General features: G+C 49.5%; 1 protein-coding gene across 2 annotated transcripts in view; it reads left to right on the forward strand.

Annotated features, from left to right (window-relative positions):
- The window catches only part of LOC311445096 (voltage-dependent T-type calcium channel subunit alpha-1H-like), a 117,341-nt gene extending 101,982 nt beyond the window's left edge, over window positions 1–15,359 (forward strand). The window contains exons 28-34 of one of the 2 annotated variants that reach the window (XM_084536809.1): window positions 2,676–2,754; window positions 4,777–4,898; window positions 5,374–5,712; window positions 7,089–7,235; window positions 10,314–10,497; window positions 13,457–13,638; window positions 13,961–15,359. In XM_084536809.1, coding sequence (XP_084392935.1) covers window positions 2,676–2,754; window positions 4,777–4,898; window positions 5,374–5,712; window positions 7,089–7,235; window positions 10,314–10,497; window positions 13,457–13,638; window positions 13,961–15,130 — 2,223 coding nt within the window. In that variant the 3' untranslated portion in view covers window positions 15,131–15,359. The remainder of the gene's footprint in view (window positions 1–2,675; window positions 2,755–4,776; window positions 4,899–5,373; window positions 5,713–7,088; window positions 7,236–10,313; window positions 10,498–13,456; window positions 13,639–13,960) is intronic. The other variant, XM_084536810.1, reaches the window with a different exon arrangement.
- Window positions 15,360–19,055: the final 3,696 nt, after the last annotated feature.

Consider the following 19,055-nt stretch of genomic DNA (forward strand, 5'->3'; position numbering starts at 1 on the left):
GGGACAAGTACCAGAAAGGCACAGGTTAAGACAGACAAAATATTAAATCTGGCACTGACTTGTGCTGGTTCAGCAGAGCCAGGAGCTGCACAAACAGACCAAATGGTTTTGCTGGGGTGCCTGAGAGGTAAGCCATTTGCTCAGCCTCTTTCTCTTGAGCATCAGGTGTTCTTGTGCTGCGGAGAAGCTCATGCCCTGTCCAGCTGCAGGAGGCACGAGCTGCCCACACATCCCTGTGGCTGTTACATCTGCAGGGGTGGTCAGGGCAGCGGGGTGTTCCTGGGCACAAGGGAAACAACCTGCTTCTTGGCTTACACCACAGAGCAGCTCCAGATGTCTGGTGCAAGGTGGGATGGAGTTTAATGACAGTACACTTGGTGCCACCAGCCTTTCGCTTGCCTCTGTCTCCCACCTTTCTCTTCCACGTGGCCACATTTCCACCTCAGTGTCAGACCTCAGTCACTTCCCAGGAGATCCTGTGCATCAGCCAAGCTTTGAAACTGCCCCTGGGGCTGCTCTCAGCCAAGGGCAGAAGCAACCTCAAGCAGCAGCAAACACCACACTTACAGACACACTGCTAAGCATTTCTAGAGTATGCCTGTGGTTGAGCTGCCTTGAGCAGCCTGTACAGCAGCCCCATGAGTGTAAACTGGTCTTTGAAGGACTAGTTATGAGACATGTTGGTTCAGTAAAGTACGTAGTCACAATCTTAAATACAGAATGTTTTCCAAATGCACACAAGGCAAATTGTTTATGAGCAAATGTTGGCTTAGTTCAGAATTACCAGTTATCAGTACTTATGCGTGCAAGGCAGTCATGCTTTGAATGTGGGGAGGTAGGCAATAGTTTTGACTGATAACCTGGTAATAACTTTGATGTTAGTCTAAATTCCTTGGAATTTCATCAATGCCAAAAGTTTGCAGGCTGATTTATTAAACATTAAAATAGCAGTAAAATATTCAGCTTATAGGCTGCTTTGAAAAAAATCCAAGACCCTCTTCTGCAGTGCTACAACATCAGGCTTTAATTTACGCTCAACCTAGAAAACTTGTTTATCACTTTTAATTTCCTTCCCTTTAATTATTTGCTCATTTGCCTCCCTGGCAGGGTGTGTGTACACTTGTGCCTCTGCCTGTTTTCCCATATTTTCTGATTTGCAGTCATTTTGCAGACTGCCTCCTAATGTCGTACAAACCATCAGTGGTCCAGCAGGCTTGAGCTAAAAAGCGTTATTCCAGAAGGCAGTACATGCAAAGAAATAATCCAGACCAGCCATCCACATCACTGTATTATCTCTATTATTCCCTGGAGTATGGTAATAATGTTAGTGGAATTGCAAAGCTCTATGTGTAGTAGACAGTTTAGACTTTATAGCAATTACAGTCTCCGCTGGATAATTTCACTATTGCCACTTCTTTAATACAAGAAAAATAAAAAATAAAAGTGATAGCTGTGTTAATTTGATAATAACTGATATCGTATTGATAACCACAATAATGAAATTAAGCAACATGGTCAAAATAACCATCAGTGCTGTGGCTGTGCTGCCCTAGAGAAGAAAGCTCTCTCTGACTGAAGAGTTCACTAGAAGATACCTTAGAGATCATCCATCCCTTGGCCTCTCTACTTGAATCACCACCTTGATCATTTTTCCTTAGAGATAAAATGAAGCTCATGACACCCTATCTAATGGGAGAGCAATCACTCTACCTCCATTACGAGTCAATAGACACACGACACTTAAAAGGGACAGGAAAGGTAAATGGGGGCAGAGTTAGTTGCAGGTAAAATGCAGGTAGTTAGCTGGTCAGGCCACTCTGCCCCTCACATTCTCTGCCTGAATCACTCCTAATCTGCTCTTTGAGATGTTTTAAAGGCTTAGACTCCAGTGCAGATAACTGTAATGCCATTGTTATTAATAACCTTTGTGTTCCCTTTAGCATCATTGCACTTCTATTACCATCCCCTTCAGCCACTTTGCAAATGCATGCGGATACCTAATGGCAGCACACCGCAGCGCTCAGACTGCAAGGTGCCTGAGTGGTAGCATGTGGAATGAGGTTTTTCTTTTGAGACACCAAAAGCTAAAATTCAGGTAGTTGTTGAGAAAAAGCTGTAAATGTCTCTGCAAGGCATCTTACTCTAGAGTAAGATGTAAATTTCTTGCACGTATTCCTTTTCCAAAAGCCCTCCAGGCCAGCAAAACCTTAGAAAACCAGGCAGCTCCTCCTGTGGCTTGAGACGTGTCTCATTAATGTCACGGTACTGAAACCCTCTGCCTTCGTGCTCAGAATCAGTCCTGGCAAGCAGAAGGGTGAGGCCTTAAAGCTCAGACCAGAGCACCAGGTCACTTAAACTGCCACGTCCTGACGTGTGGTGCTGAGTGCCGCTGAGGCTGGCCACGGTACAACTGCATGCAGCATCCCAGGTAAGTGCAAGCAGGATGGAGAGGCACAGAAACAGCTTTGCTTCTGCTCCTTTCCCCACTCAGGAGGCTTCTCTGGGTCTCTTAAAGCAGACTCGTGGAAGGAGACCAGGGTGTTGGAAGCCAGGGGAGATAACGATTAGCCTCTGGCTACCAGTGTCCCTCTTTTGCTTATATTTAATATGTGATGGAGCAATTTAATTTGTGACCTCAACTTGCCTGACCCTTCTTCTGCTTTCTCCTTGTGTAGGTAGGGAACCTTGGCCTACTTTTTATGCTCCTGTTTTTTATCTATGCTGCCCTGGGAGTGGAATTGTTTGGCAAGCTAGGTGAGTAATGTGCCTGACACGATTTATTTCATCCGGTTGATATTTATTTGATATCTAGCTGTTTCCTTTCTTCTCTCTTATTCTTGGGTCTTACTTAGCTTCACAGCTCGGACTCTGAAGATTAAAGCTTTCTCTTGATCTCAGGGTCGCAGATGACACATAAGGATGTAATACAGAACCTGCCTAATGTGCACACACATTTAGAGGTTTGTCCAACACCACTCTTGGCTGTAGAGGAACTATTTACTGTTTAAATATAATTGTCTAGCATGGTTATGTTCACAAAGATGGAAGTTTGCTACTTAAGACAGCACATGAGCCTGCAGAGCTGGATGGTAGTCAGATTCATGTTGGAGGGATGCCACCATAAACATGTCCCTCCTCAGAGCTTCCACCACACTCTATTAGTTTTCTGCACTTGGCTGACGTTGCTCTTCCAGCTGCCCAAGTCTTGTCTGTCCATTGTTCTTCTCAGCATCACCTTCCTTTTTCTGCATAAATCAGGAAGCATCCCCTGGTTCCTGATTGTCCGGCATCATTTATTCCTCCAGCTCAAGGATGCTGCAGAGCCAGTTGTGCGTGTGTCCACCACTCCAAACATCAGGCAGAGGCAGAGAGAAATGACTACAAACCTGGCTACGCTGGGCAAGGCAGCCACTGCCTTTAAACGTGCTGTTCAGAGGAGACATGCCTGCCCTCTTGCAGCCTCCTCAATGCTTACATCCCTGGTAGCATCAGAAGGGCCCGTCCTCCACGGTGATTTTATGGCTGTCATTAATCCCCTTTATGAGTCCAGCCCTATGCTCAGATTACAAATGCCTGAAAGCAGAATATTTCTTTCAACCCAAGACAAATTATTTTTAAGTCTCCACAGGTTCTGGAAAAAAAATTAGTTCAGCATCCACCCCAAATGAAATACTGTATGTTTTATATTGCGTGTCTAGATATATGGGCATGTATTTATTCAGCCACAGAGCTGAAAAAATGTCTTATTCACAGAGGCACCTTCTGCTGCTCTGAGTCCTCTTTGTCTTTGTGTTTCCACGCACACACCTTGCTAGTGCCAGCCCCCGGGTAACCACAGCACGTGGTCAGAGACTGGGAAAGCCCTGATTGTGTCTGGGGCAAACAGCAGGCAGTCAGCACACTGCTTCCCACCCGGACTTCAAATGAGAAATACTTTTGCTTCTTTTTTTTTTCCCCAATCACTGCTGGTGCATGTCAGCTGCAAGAACCATCAGCACTCACTCCTCCAGGACTGGTCTTTTGGGGGATTTTCCTATTTGCTTTTTTCATTTTCCTTCCTTTTTTGCTTCTGAAATAAACGCTCAGTAGTGAAACTCCCTTGCAGGAGCTATTGCTGCCTGTCATCATGAAAATATAATGATCCTGTGGTTTATGGAAAGAGGGATATTTCGTGTGTTCAATTTACATTCATTAGTATATTAACTCTCAGGAAAAAAAATACAAAATTGCTCTACTTTATTGCAGAGAAATATCCCTTGCCGTAGATGTGCCCTTTAAAAAATAATCAAGGCGAGGAATGCAATCAAGAGGATAGCAGACAAAGTGTACCATAGGGCAGTGTTTGTTGAGACACCCCAGCAAAAGCCTTCTTGCTTCCACCTCCTGTTAGATCACCTTGTGTTGGCTCTGCCTGTTGAGGCTAAGTCAAGAGAATCAGGAAAATGTTGGTGGACCTCTGGAGGCCCCCAGCCATCCTCTCCTTGAGGCTCCATCTAGCCTCATCTGTCTAGCCAGATCCTGAACACCAAGGATGGAGCTCCCCTGCCTCCCTCCATGTAAAAACACCTTGCCTAATGTCAGCCTGGACCTCTTAAGCCACACTGTGTTACCATCCATTTTCTCATCTGCCTGCACCAGGATGAGCGTGGCTGCACAAGACCACTGTGGGTTCACCACACAGCCATCCTCCCTGCTGCTGCAGACCATGGGTGCAGCTCTGAAGGAGCGCTGCCAAACTTGGCTTTACTGACGTGCTTCCACTTCTTTCTCCTGCAGACTGCAGTGAAGAAAATCCGTGCGAAGGTCTGAGCCGGCATGCAACTTTCACCAACTTCGGCATGGCCTTCCTCACCCTCTTCAGGGTGTCAACGGGGGACAACTGGAATGGCATCATGAAGGTGTGTGCACGTTCCCTCCGGGTTCTTTGTTTTCTCTCTAGATATAGTTACAAACTTCAAACAAATTGAGGCACCTCTTGTGTGGAAAAAAAAAAAAGCTTCCTTTTAAAACATACAAATTAAACTTTTCCATTTAAAAGACAAACATTTTCAAAGAATAATTTGGCCTAAGTCTTGCTCAACCTGAAACTTCATTTTTTTAAGATTTATTATACTTCAGGCAAATTGTGCCTGTTCTTGTAGCTGGGAGAAGTAACCATGGACTCTGCCCTGTGCCTTTGGGACATAACATGATCCTCCTCTTTGCAGATGCTGTAATTCATGGTGTCCATGTTTCCTTCCATTCATTTAGATTGTACACGCAAGCCATTGTGTCTGGGTTATGTAATTATATGTTTTTCTGGTCGTCTTTGGTTGTTTCTGTATTTGGAGCCCCAGACTTCATTAATCCCTCACCGCTGGCTCCCTGTTTCAGGATACCCTCCGGGAGTGCACTCGGGAAGACAAGCACTGCCTCAGTTACCTGCCCGTCATCTCTCCCGTCTACTTCGTCACCTTCGTCCTCATTGCACAGTTCGTCCTGGTCAACGTGGTGGTGGCAGTGCTGATGAAGCACCTGGAGGAGAGCAACAAGGAGGCCAAGGAGGATGCTGAGATGGATGCAGAGATCGAGCTGGAGATGTCCAGAGGAGCAACCACCTCGGCCACCAGTGGGAGCAGGGGAGGAGGGGTGGCCCCGGACAGCAGGGCACCCTACAGAAGTCAGGAGGCTGTGAAGTCGGAGTCAGCAGTGCAGGCGAAGCACCAAGCCCTGGTAATGGTTCACACGAGGTGTCTGCTATTCCTGTGCTTGGGGTAGGGAGGGGACAATTCCTGCCAGCCACTGCTGTTTGATCCCGAGTAACACCGAGCCAAGCAGGCAGGAGATGAGGCAGAGTGGGAGGAAGGCAGCTTTCCTGCACCCCCCTCCAGCAGAGATGTCACCACTACCTCCACACCTTGAGTCATCTCAGGAGGGTTCCCCGAGGAGGAAGGCCACTAGAAACATTCTCCAGGGCTAACACTGTCCTGATTGTTGTTGTAGGGAAGAGTTGAAGGTCAAAGATCATGAATTTTAAGTTCAGAAGCATAGAGCCACATGTCCCTGTCCTGTTCCCCAGGCAGCACATTGGTCCTTGTCATTTTAGCATAAGCAGCAGCACCAGGGAGCAATCTCCTAAAGCCTTGGGCTCTCTGGCCCTGACAATCCTGACACATATGAAAGGGATGGCACAAATTCCCTTCACACAGACACAGAAATCCTGCTCAGGTTCTTTTTAGCCCCATTTGGGGATTTCCGGAGAAGCCTCAAGCAAATTGTAGCATGCAGCTCAGAAGGGCTTGTCTGTAAACATGCAGCTTTCTGCTGGCTCACACTCTGCTCAGGGCACGGCCCTGGGAATTGTCAAGGTCCCCTGTCAAGAAAGTGGTGCTTCTGGGGTTGATTTTCCAGATGCTACCTTCTATCTGAGTTTTACTAGTCCTCTAGAAAATGAGGGCAATCAGAAGTAGGGGGAAATAAAGGAAGGGCATGAGATAATTGTCTCATCCCATGTCAGCAGAGTATGATTAAGAGTGAAGATGGAGTTCCTTTGTCACTCTGATTGCAAATAAATCTACTGCAAAATCAATGAGAGGGGTTCCGATTAAATTACATTAAATTAGATTTTTGTGAAATCCATCAGACTCTATTAAATCAAGTAAAAAGGAATTTGGTTACATAGCGATGGGGAATTCACTATTTAAATAGAGCTTCTAATAGAGATTTCTGCAGGAAAGTGCACCATAAACACCCAGGTTGCTTTTTTCAGCGGGAGACGAGAGGGCACATCCTTTTACACAGGCTCTGATTGCAAACTGAGCTCTCTCTCCTTGAGTTTTCCTGATCCATGAGTAGCTCCTGAGCAGATCAGGAGCCTCAGGTTCCTCCTGAGGTTGCTCACTTCATGTGCAGAGCCTCTTCTTAGCCCTAGAAACCTGCCAGCACTGAGGGGCTTAAATACACAGGGCTCCGTGCAACAAATCCTGCCTCTGATGGTGGCACAGGCACCCAGGAAGGTGTTACAGGATGCTCTATATTGCCCTGGTCTGTGTGGAGCGCTAAAACCACCTTGCTCTGCTACTGATGCTTTTTATCTCCCTGATTTTAAGGAAGCGCTGAGCTGTGAGAATGTCTCTTTAGCCATCCCAGACACGCTGGAGGGGGCAGAGACTCCCGTGATGGAAATCCCGTCCTCCTGCTCTGTTTCCCACCATGTCCTGACTCCTTCCCACCACCCCCCAGGCCACGAGGCTGAGGTGAATGACGCCGCGCCGTTGCTTCTGCGTTGTGGCATTGTGCTTTAGTGCTGTGCAGCTGGCGGTGGTGTCCGGGTCGTCCTAAGCCTGTCGCTTCACAGCCACAGTCGTTTCCATCCTCTGTCCTCTGTACTGCCTCTGCCTGTGCAGGAGCTGGGCAGGGAATGTGTCCCAGCCGACTTTGCCTGCAGTCTTGTCTGGAACACAAGAGAAATATTCTTTTTAGCCAAAAAGGAGTCTCATGTTTAATGTACAATGTGATGTGTAAGCTGTCTGTCTTTGAATCATATATTGAGAGCTGGAGACAGGCAGATTCTTTTCTTGGTTTATGGAGAGAACATGGCCCAGCTTGGTTTTCTTGCTGTTACTGTAAGGCCTTGTTCATGATCTAGTATCGAGAAAACAGAAAGGTGTGCATAGATCAGCACATTTACCTGTTGGGCATTCAGCAAGCACCAGAGCTGTGGATTCGGGAGATGCTCTATGCACTGCTGCACGTCATCTGCCCTGAAATTCAGTCCCCAGTTAGAAGCATGCTGGAGCAAGCTGGTGAACATCTTTCCATCTCTTCCTTCACTCATCATGCCTCCTAGAGACCCCTTCTTCCAGCTGCACGTGCTGTACCTCTCCACCTTGCTCCTACTGAGACCACACAGAACCAAATGTGCCCGCAGGAGTGACCCTGCCCCAGATCTCAGCTGGCAGGAGCTCTTGGGCCCAAACCTGGAATGTGCCCTCCTAAATCAATGTGCTGCTGGATGGGCTGCAGGCATTTGGCACAAATGAGGAGGTGCAGTGCCACGAAGCTGTGCGTGCTGCACAGGGGAGCACATCCTCTGCCACCAGACAACTTGCAGTGTCCACCCAGAATGAATCTGCTTTAGGCTTGGTTTAATCACCCAAGAAGGGTAATGTCCTGCAGAGTTATTTGCAGGATTGTTTCTTCTCGAGCTCCCTTTGGACCAGAACAAAATCAGAGCTCCAGAAGGTTACCAGTTCCCAGACATGAGAGGAGGGAGCTGTGCTCACTCATTAAAGATGTTTAACCAAGCCTCTGAGCTGCATCCCCAAGGCCCTCTGGGGTCATTTTATTGCTGTCGGAGAGCTTTGGTGCAGGCAGTGGTCACCACGCACAGCCTTGGCAGTGCTGGTTCAGGTTGGGTTTTCATGGGTTTAGAAGGATTTCACTGATTTCCAAGGCCTGGGGTCTGGTTCCTGAGTGCATTTCCCAGCACAGAGGAGGAGCAGCACGGTGTTGTGTCTCCAAGCCTTCCTAGCTGTCAGGAGCAGCTCGCCAGGTGTGAGCCAGCAAACTTCTTGCACACGTTTCATATTTCAAGTACTTCTTACGGTGGCGTTGAGCCATCTGGAACTTACCCAAGTCCCTCAGTCAATTGGGTCTCAATAGCTGAAACCTTCAAAATCACCGTTGTTTGTGTCAAGAGGGGATTTCTGTCCATTTGTCCCATCTGGAGCAGAATGATACGAGATCCCTCAGCGACGAATGGGGATTTAATAGAAAAACGCCGTGCTCCTTCTGTTAGTCTGCTGAGACAGCGGGGTGAGGCCTTTTTTTCTCCATGTGGCACAGGATTTCAACAACTGCCTGCCCACCTTCTGCTCCAGGTGCCGGGATGCTGGTAGCTCATTAGCTGCAATGGCCAAAGGCCAACTGGCACAGCCGCCTTGCCGCTGCATCAATATAGCAGGAGAGAGGCCTGGGTAGACCCAGAGGGATGCTCGGGATGCCAGCTACCTGTAAATACCCGAGGCTGCTCCCCTCGGCTTCTCAGCCAAGTTCAAGAGGGTAAAAGCGTGGAGTAATTCGTCTCGGGATGCATCTCTGTTGGATCTGAGGAAAGAAATTCATGAGCAAGGAACGTATGGAAAAAACAGTTTCAGACAGATCCTTGGTGACTTCCAAATTATCCAGCAAGGGATCTCGGGCCCAGCTTTTGCTAGCACAGAGGGAAAACAGTCCAGTGGAGTGAAGCAAAATACGTTTAATTTAAGACATGCAGCTGGGAAAATGCTTTCAATCAGTCACTGTGAGGCTGACATTAAAGGCAAAGCAGGGCAATTAGTTGTACCTTAGATAATGTGGTAAATTGTAAGGGGAAGGTGTTGAGGACCAAAACCTTGGGGCCAGGAGCCAGGCTGCAGGTGCAGGGGTCCCGCTGCCCGGTTGGCCTGGTCACAGCACCACCTCTCACCGCTGCTCCATCAGCACCACGGGGACATTGTTGGGGACATAAAGCTTCCTGAGACCCTGGGATATGTTCGCTGTAAGGTGGATGAAGTGAAGAGAGCCCCAGAGAAGCAGTGAGGGCTCAGGTTTGAGGGTCATGATGGGAGATGCTCTGTCTGGGCACTTCCAACCAGAGCCCTGTTTGACAGAGAGGCCATACAAACACAGAAAAATCCCTTTTCTTCCCCAGAACAGGCTCCACACCCAGGCAGTGCCACACCACGATGTCCTCTCCTTCCCTCTGCCCCCTGTGGTGGGGCTGCCACCCGTCGGGGCCAGCGGTGCCCAACAGGCCCCATGCAGTAAGGGAGAGGCCCAGGATCTGCAGTGGTCTTAACGTGGGTGTGTGTTTAAACGTCTGCCTCTGTGTGTGTGTGTGTGTGTGTTTCGGGGGACAATCCATGAATTTCCAGAAGCTCTTGGTACCCTAAGTCCACGTGGCCAGGGACTGTCTGATTTTGTCCGCCTGTCCCATCACCACCCAGGCTGGGCTGAAAACATCCCTGGGAAAATCAGAACAGTGTGAGAAATGCTGGCTTTCTCCTGTGTTCGGAGGGTGGGCCCCATTTTCCTGGACCTTACTCCTTAGCTGCCGTGTCCAAGAATCAGCTTAGCGGTGGCTCATTGATGCCTCGTTTTACTCGAGCCGCAATTTGAGCTCTTTCTGCAGCTTTGGTGTTCTGTTGCAGTCACCGGGGCTGCTGACTCCCTGTAAGATGCCAAGAGGAACATCTGCCCGGGTTTTAAAACAAAAAAACAGACGTGAAGGAGACCACTGTAAATTCACCAAGATGCTGAGTGACCCCTTTCCCTGTCTCCTTGCTTTGCAGGTTGGCACGGCCAGTCTGCGGCCACAGGACTCTCAAAACCTCCTGACGGTGCGCAAGATCTCCGTGTCCCGCATGCACTCCTTGCCCAACGACAGCTACATGTTCCGGCCCGTCATGCCAGCCAAAGCCCCCTTTCCCCTCCACGAGGTGGAGATGGAGACATATCCCTGCAAATCCCAGCGAGGTACCTACCACTCGTGGAGATTTCCCTTCCTTATTGCACAGCCAGCCAAAACCGAGCACAGTAACTCCTGCCTGCACACGTATGGTTAGATGGGGAATACGCAGCCAGCGCCGCGTGTGGGTTGAGCCAGGACTCGCTTTGTTTGGTTTGATACCATCCCACGGGCTGCAGTGTTGTGTTTTCACCACGTCACTGCGTTTTGTCAGGAGCAAGTGGGCGGTTTGGGTGTTTGACTGGGGAGAAGTGGGGCTCCCGAGCAGTGCGAGAGGCACAGAGCACAGGCGGGTAGCCAAGGAAAAGGGTATTAGCTGCACATTTCTTCTGAAATGGTCGGCCCTGACATCAGGAATACAAATCAATAAAGTCAACATGAATAAAAGCTGGCGTCGGCGTTGCTTCCTGACAGAGCTCCTGTACAGCTCTTGTTTCAGGCAGTCTTCAGTCTCAGAGCACTATCGTTTTAGCACAGTACATTGAGTTCACAGATGGAGGAGTTTCTTTGGGAGCATAAAGATTAGAAAGCGCTCTCCAGTGCCTCTGTAGCCTGGCCTTATAATGAATCTTGTGGAGAGACCCCGCAGCCAGGGAATCACGAGCTCCACAGAGCCTTGGAGTATACATTTACCCAACTGCATCCAAATACATTTCCCCTAAAATGCCTTTCTTTCTCCTTTGTTGCGCAAATTGGTTTGAAGGGGAAATCAATAAGAAAGAAAATACCTGCCTCCCTAAAAGCACATGTGCTTCTTGAGTGGCTCCCAAGAACTTACCAGTATGGTTTCCTTTGATGCAACGCTGTTTGAAATGCAAGAACTGCTTGGACAGAGGAGTGGTGGGTTTGCAGACCCTGGTGGGGCTGGCAAGATCTGCTCTGATTTCCTTGGGTGAAGTAACTCTCTATTTGCTTAAGCTGTCTGGATACCCGTTAATGTTCTCTGCTCAGTATTTATTATTATTTCACCTGCAAATTCTTTGCTAAGCAAAGAAAACAGAGGTTGAGTTTCATAGCTGGACTACTGGGGATGATTTTCATCTCTGTAGTGGGTGTAAATCAGGATTTATGCTAGTATAAAACTGCTGTGATGTTGGCAGAGGTGGGTAGAACTGGCCAAGGATTTTTCATCTTTCCCAAATTTCTCTCCAGGAACAGTCGAGTAATGGATATGACAGGTGCTTACCTTCTCTCTGAGCTGGTGGATGCATCCAAGGAGCATCACCCAGAGCTGTGCTGCTCCTGAGCTGACCAAACTCCGATTTGTGACAGTCCCACAAGTTACACACACAGATTTGCATTAGCATTTGTGCTGTCATTGACTTTTCAATGTCAGTTAAGGATGTCTGCTCTTCTCCCAACATTTTGGTGTCTACACACTGAAAATGTGAGATGACCAGGTCTTGTATTATTTTGGTCTTAGGTGCAGTTTCCTGATTTGTTAGAAAAACAAGAAAAAAACATACAAATCCAGAGAGATTTGGCTCCCTTCAGGGTTCCTGACCATGCAGTTAAGAGGGTTTTTTGGTTTCCTATAGGACAGCTAGATGGAAAGTTTCCAACAGAAGGAAATTCCAGCTACGGATGGGGAGGAAAGCGTAAGGTTTTGATTTTATGACTGTGTTTGTAAAAGATTTTATGACAACATTTTTCTGCATCATAAAAAACATTTCGTAAAGCCTGGATTATCACAATGAATAGCACAGACTCAGCCTGAAACTCTGCCTGTAGGAGAGCCCAAAAACAAAAGAGGGAGAAGTGGGGCAGGTTGTGGGGTGGGAACCTCACTGCTCTGCCGCTTCCGCAGCTTTCTGGAGAAAAGCTCCAAAAGAAAAATGATTAAACGCTAAGTTTTCTTTCTTCCCAACAACAAATCTCTTTCTGAAATGAAACTGCAAACTGTCTGGATGGCTTTTGTCATAGGTTCAAGTTCCCTGACCTTTGGGCGAGATCTCTTGAAGTGATGGATAGCTGTGTTTTTAACATGGAGCAGCAATGTAGAAACAGACGTTGGGTTTCAAGCTAATGAGGACAATAAATCCTGCAGCCAAAAAAAAAAAATATAAAAAGCAAAAGATCTTTCAAACAACACAGAAATGCAGTAAAGCAGCACCACAGAGGGACTGGGAGCCTTCAGGAAGAGCGCGCTCCCTGCCTGATACATGAGCTCAGGGACTCTCAAAGCACTTGAAGCTGCCTCTGTGCTGTGGATCAGCCAGAGGCTGCCTCGTGGATGGATATCAGGGGTAGGATTTGCGTTGTAGGAAATGGAAAAACTGCCCTGTGCATGCCAGCAGTGTCTCCTCCTGGCGAAGTGGCTGCACAAGGCGAGGCGAGCTCCGGAGGCTCTGAGGCAGTGGCACAGCGCTGCTTTCGCCTTCCCCTGGCAAAGCAGCACAGGGCTGTGAGCCCTGCAGGTGGACTCACGAAAAAACAGCCCAGCCACCAAATTTTCCCTCAGCCACCTTCTCCAAGTCCTTTTATAAACCCCCCTGAGGCAGTGCTGCTGGGAAAGTGGCAATGGCCGGGCTTCCACTGCAACCCTGGTGCTGCCCTTCACTTGCTGCTGTGTGGGGCTGGTGGCTGCCATCCACCCTGAGCATCACAGCTGCTGAGAGAGAAGTTTTCCATTGCCTGGAACAGAAAATAGATGCTGTGAGCATGAAGTTTGTAATGGGTGGTATCCCAGGGAGGGCAGAGCCACATGCAATGCAAGTGGATTGCAGAGGAGGCTTCTTTCGTCTCCTGATGAGGTGTGGCCAGGTATTTAGGGCAGGAGACAGGACAAGGGGCACCTGGTTTCTAATACTGGCACTGCCCAAGGCTTGTGGTGAGGTTTGGGATCTCAGCTGGACTCGACAGGCTTTTCCTTTCCTCTCCAGCATTTACACTGGAGCCTGCAGGCACCCACCCAGCCTCCAGACTTCTCAGCCCCATGGTGGTGACTCTTCCCTCTCTGTTTCCTAGGGTCCATCACCTCCATCCGATCCCAGCCTGTGGGAGCATGTTCCTCCTCTCTGAGAGTCCCCACGGAGTCCCTCCAGCTGGCCGCGCGCTCTCCCAACCACGACGGCCGGCACCGCTGGAAGATCCTTCCCCCCCACGTCGTTCCTCGATCTCCTACTCTCAACAAGCTGCTGTGCAGGCAGGTAAGAGGCCAAGAGCCTGCAGAGGCAAACTCCCTTGTGGTCACCTCAGCCCTTCTCTTCTTTTCCAGTCCTCTCTTGGGTTTGTTTTTTTGGAGTTGAGAGCAGAATTCCCCTTTTTAGGACAAAAAGGTCCCAGGTCTGGTTGCAAAACTTGTCTGGAGGCAGTCCCATGGGGGCTGGCGCTGCGGGGTGGAGACGGGACGGTGAGGGAATCATTACACCCACCAACTGTTCTGCCACGGGCCAGCTTTCACCCTAAAAGTGCCACCAGCCCAGCAGATCCCCAGGCTCTCGTTCCCATCTCTCTCTCCTCCCCTTCCAGGAGGCCGTTCGGACGGACTCCATGGACGTGCAGACGCCGGATCCCAAGGACAGCCTGCAAGCGGAGCCAGGAGAGACTCTACCATCAGCAAAGCAGCCCCAGAGCACCTTCACCCCCAGCCCTCTCCACCCCACAGCCTCCTCCCTGCCAGCCACCCCTCCGTGTTCCCCTCCATCCTCCCCACATCGGCACCCTGGCACGCTGGCTCGGAAGCACGGCTGCGGCCAGCGTGGGGTCCCCAGCCGGCCGGGCAGCCCCGCTGACAGCCCCCCCGGCCCCGAGGGCTGCCTCGTGGAGCCCTCCGACCTGGCCGACGAGGAGGTTCGCCACATCAACAGCTCAGCCAAAGACTGGGGGGAGCACTCGGAGGCCGGGAGCCGCTCGACTTCACCGTTCATCTCCCCGGCCCCGTCGCCGGTGCCCCTCAAGAATTGCAGCACAAGCAGCCTCTCCGGGGGAGGCGGCAAGGAGAAGGACTTGAAGAAGTTTTACAGCATCGACACAAAGGGCTTCCTCAACAAGCCCAGCTGGGCAGACGACCAAAGGCGGCACTCCATCGAGATCTGCCCCTCCGTCAGCGACGGAGACTGTAGCTTTGAGGACCCTGCCGAGGAGAAGCAGCGGTCCCCTGCCCACATCCAGCCGGAGTCCGAGTACATCCACGGAGCCCGGAGGAAGAAGAAGATGAGCCCGCCCTGCATTTCTATAGATCCTCCCATGGAGGACGACGGCGGGGCGGCCTCGCGCACCAAACCCTCCGAGAACAGCATGCTGCGCCGAAGGACCCCGTCCTGCGAGTTCCCGGCTTACAGAGAGTCCCTGGAGCTCGCGGAGAGCCAGCCCGGGGGGGAACCGGCCTCCAAAACGGAGCGCCGGGGCCAGCCCCCGTGCCACGGGGAGCACCTGGCCATCCCCAACTTCTCCTTCGAGCAGTCGGACGGCAGCTCCTTGAGCAGCCTCTCGGATCTCCTGGACAGCGGGCAATCCACGCCGGATTCCCGGCCGGACCCCACGGCCCCCGAACTGAAAAAAGCGGATCACTTAAAAACTCAGTGGGGCAGCGCTGAGAAAAGCAAAGAGCTCCTCGGCCCCGCCAAGAGCCCCCTCCGCAAGCAGGACTTGGGGCCCGTGACTGTCGCAACAGAAGAAGACATCGACGAGCCAGTATAGCTTTCTGGGAGGGGGGAACGGGGGGGGTCTCAAGGGCTTGACACCAATGTGGGTTTTGAAACCGAAGGGACTGAGCGGCGGCGGGTGCGCGGCCGCTCTTCTCTCGTTTTTTGTTGTTTTTTTTTTTTTCTCCTTTCTCGCAGTCACTTGTTCTTAAGCGCTGTGGAGGTTTGCAAAAAAACAAACAAACAAAAAAAAAAACGTAAAAAAAAAATTAAAAAGAAACCAAACAAACGGCTGGACGAAACGGTGACGGGTGTTTCGGGGCGGGGGGAGCGGCTTTGCGAGGGGTTTGGGGGGTTTCTTTTCTAAAGGGGAGGTGGAGCTGGCCGGGGGGTGGCTTCAGTCCCCCTGCCGCCCTCCGTGGCCTCGATCACATTGATTCGGGTGCGAGGTGGTGGCGGTTGGGGTTTGGGGGATTCTCTTTGGGTTTTGTTGTTGTTTTTTTGTTGTTTTTTTTTTAAAAAAAGACGCTCAACTTTTAAAAAGGCACCTTTTGGAGATGTCACATTACGTGGGAGTGCCCAGGAGATGGGAGCTGTACATTGTCTGTATATCAGCAGTTATATAAATAGAAATAATGTATTTGTGAGATACAAAACAAGGAAAAAGACAAAAAAAAATATATACCCACGAAAACTCTCTCTTCATAATGCACATATTTTTATAGAGAAACGATACTGTTTTTTGCATTACATGTGACTCCGCAACTGGGTGGTGTTTCCTTGGGTTTTATGTGGATCTAATTATTACGGCCATGCGTTTTCCAAATGTTTCTCCTCTTTCTTTGCTCTCCTTTTTTTCCCCTCTCCCCTCCCTCTCTTCCTCCACCATCATCCTAGCAGCTTCTTTTCACAGCTGATGCTTTAGCCGTCTCTCTCATTTTTCTTTTGTACTTTAGAGGTTGTCCTAACTACAGAAAAAAAAAAAAAAACAAATCACTACTGAATTGTAGCCAGTGCAATAATAAGTTATTCATTCTTCTTGTCTGTACAATTGTCCTTTTGCTTTTTTTTTTTTTTTCCTTTTTTAATGGATATTCAGGTTAAATGTCGCAATAATCTGAACTAACGTGCACAAACAAGGTTTCTTGCATTGCAAAAAAAAAAAAAAAAGACTAAAAAAAAATGAAAAAGTTAAATTTACAGAGAGATAGAAAAACAAATAAATAGTAAGTTATTTAAGAAATGTATTTTGTTTACTGCAGTTCAGAGTAAATTATTGATACAGTCTGTAAAGGTATAAAGAGCTGTCTTAGGTGATGTTCTTTGTGAGCATTTAAGCTAATGATTTGTTCTCATCGCAGAATGCCTCTGAGAGCTCGGTGATAGCCGAAACCTCCCCTTTGCACTCTTTCTGTTCGTCTTCCTCCGCACACCCGCACCCACGTGGACCCGCTGCCCTCCGAAGGCCCCTCTGCTGCCGTCGCAGACCCAGAAGCCTCTCGAGGCATTCGAGGCACCTGTCAACACCACTTTAATTATTTTATTTTTCAGTTTTGGGGTTGATTTTTCGTTTTTAGCCTCCGTTCCCTGCCCCTTCCCCGCTCTTCATCCAGGCCCTCCCCGCGGGACAGCTTCACCACGGAAAGCCGACGTCAACCCGAGCGCCGGGCAACAGCAGCAAAAAAGACATGCAGGAAAAAAAAAAATAATTAAAAAACAACCGTTTTTGTTTGGTTCGTTCCATGCCGCCTCATATTTATGCATTCACATATATCTTCTGTTATTTATGCATCCATTACTCAAAAGGAAATGTATCTTGTTTCACATGTATTAAACTGTATAAACTGGAAGCGTGGCCTGACTTTGTGCCGCGGCACGGGGACGCCGCTGCCACAGCCCGGGCTCCAGATGTCCCCTGCCCTGGGGGGCTCGGGGACACTGCGTGTTTGGCCCCTGAGGTGCTGCCTGCTGAGTCCTTGCCCCAGAGCCCCTCTGTGTCAAGCGGCTTGGTGCCAGCTGCCTCCGAGCACCTGCGCCGCCACAATGAAGTCGTTTAGGATTATTGTAATTATTCCGCCTCAGTGGGATAGTGGGGAATTCCGGAAAAACACCATAAAGGTAATTATTGCTGTGGTTGTTACTGAGCTTTGCTGGGAAGGCAGCGTCCAAAGGGGCTCTGAGCCATGGGACAGGGTCAGGCATCCATAGGAGATGGCTGAATATTCAGGGTATCAGGATCCCAGTACCAAAGCCTTAATTTTGAAGCAGGACCCACAGCTTGGAGCACATGAAGTGAGCCTCCAGGAGGCCAAAAAGCAGCCCAGGGGTTACTTGGTTTTATGTTAGCAAAGATGTGAAGGGAATAAAAAGAAGCCGTGCAGGTGACAGTGCCTCTGCCTGCCACCCGGCCAGGAGTAGGAGCAGGATGGGACACGACGGGTGTCTCATGCTCCACTGCAGCCAGAAACCCAGCACAGCTGCAGCTGGAGAAATGGGACAAAGTGATGGAAATCACCCCAAATACGCAGTGAGTGCTGGGGGTCGCGGTTGTGTTATGAACCAGCTCCTTTATAAAGCAGCAATTTATTAAAACCCACACGTTACATGGAGGAGAGCTGGGTCTTAGGCCCCCAACCTGGCCATCAACAACGGCGTGGAGAAACAGCCGAACTTTGTTAAGCCGTGTTCATTTTCCTGCTGATTGAGCCCTTATCATGCTAAGCAATTTCCACCAGGCTGCCTGCAAGGGTGGCATCGCTCGAGGTTGGAAGTGGAAAGCACCAGACAAACGCAAACCATTTCACCAGATTTATTTCTGTTTTGTGCTTTAAATGACGTTTCATTCACATGTGTTTCTCAGCCCGACTCTGCCCCAGCTCTCCCCACTGCAGCAGAGCCTGCAGGAACATCAACCTGGCCTTGCTGCGGGCAGCCCTGGAGAGTGGGGATAAAGGAGGACTGCCAGCAGCGCGTGGAGGAAGGGGCAGAGGAAACCACCTCAAAGCATCTTCAGCTGGTCTCTGCTTCAAGGTCGAATCGCAGATGGCATCAATGTGAAATTGTCTTTGTTAGGCTGGGGAGAAAAAAAAAAAAAAGCTTTAAAAAAAAAAAAGTCTCTAATCTGAATCCATCCTCAGCGCAATTAGATACAACCTTTAATCTGCCAATGTTGTGAGATCATACAGGTGGCATGAATACTAATAAGGACTGATATTTGTACAAGCTTTCTTAGGTTGAATAATTAAATTGACTTTATCCATTAAACATTCCCAATTAAGCATTAAATACATGGCTGTTTTAATGTCTGGGGCCATCGCCTCTTCCTTACGGGGCCTTAATTAGAAATTTTACTGCCTCCCACCAGCACCTCAGCCATCAGCAGTGGGGGCCGAGGGGCTGAAATCTCCAAACGTTCTTTTTTTCCAAGCAGCTCAGCATGGCTACCTGCTGCAACCCCACTCAGGCCCCGTGATAACTCAAGCTCGCACCGGGTGGGTGCTCAGTCCTCTTACAAAATGGTGTTAACAGAGGCAGCCCCGCTTCCCCCATGATGATTTCTGTGTGTGCAGCCCCAGTGTGGGCTCTCTGCAGTGACTGCAGGACATGCGGTGGCATAAGCACACCCCTGATCGATATCTCTGCTCACAGAGATGTCACCAGGGGGGTTTCAGCCCTGGTTTGGGTCCGTGGCCCTGCTGGGCTGAGCCGGGGCTGCGCCTCGTGCCAGGACCCCTCGACTTGCCCTCATGCACTTGCCAGCCAGGAGTTGGGTTTTCCAGCTGTGGCCATTGGATTAGTCAGGGAAAACATCTGTTTGCAGGGAAAAGCGCCAGCAACCCTCATTATCTAACACCGCAGGAAAGAAACCAGATTAATTATTAAACTATTTGATTAAAAAAGAAAAAATAAAAAAAAAGAGCAACTTATGTTTCTTGCTTCAGCTTTGCCCGCTCAGAGGCACAAGCTGCTGAAGGTCTGTT

Source organism: Aythya ferina (assembly GCF_964211825.1).
Source record: "Aythya ferina genome assembly, chromosome: 15".
Lineage (NCBI taxonomy): Eukaryota > Metazoa > Chordata > Aves > Anseriformes > Anatidae > Aythya > Aythya ferina.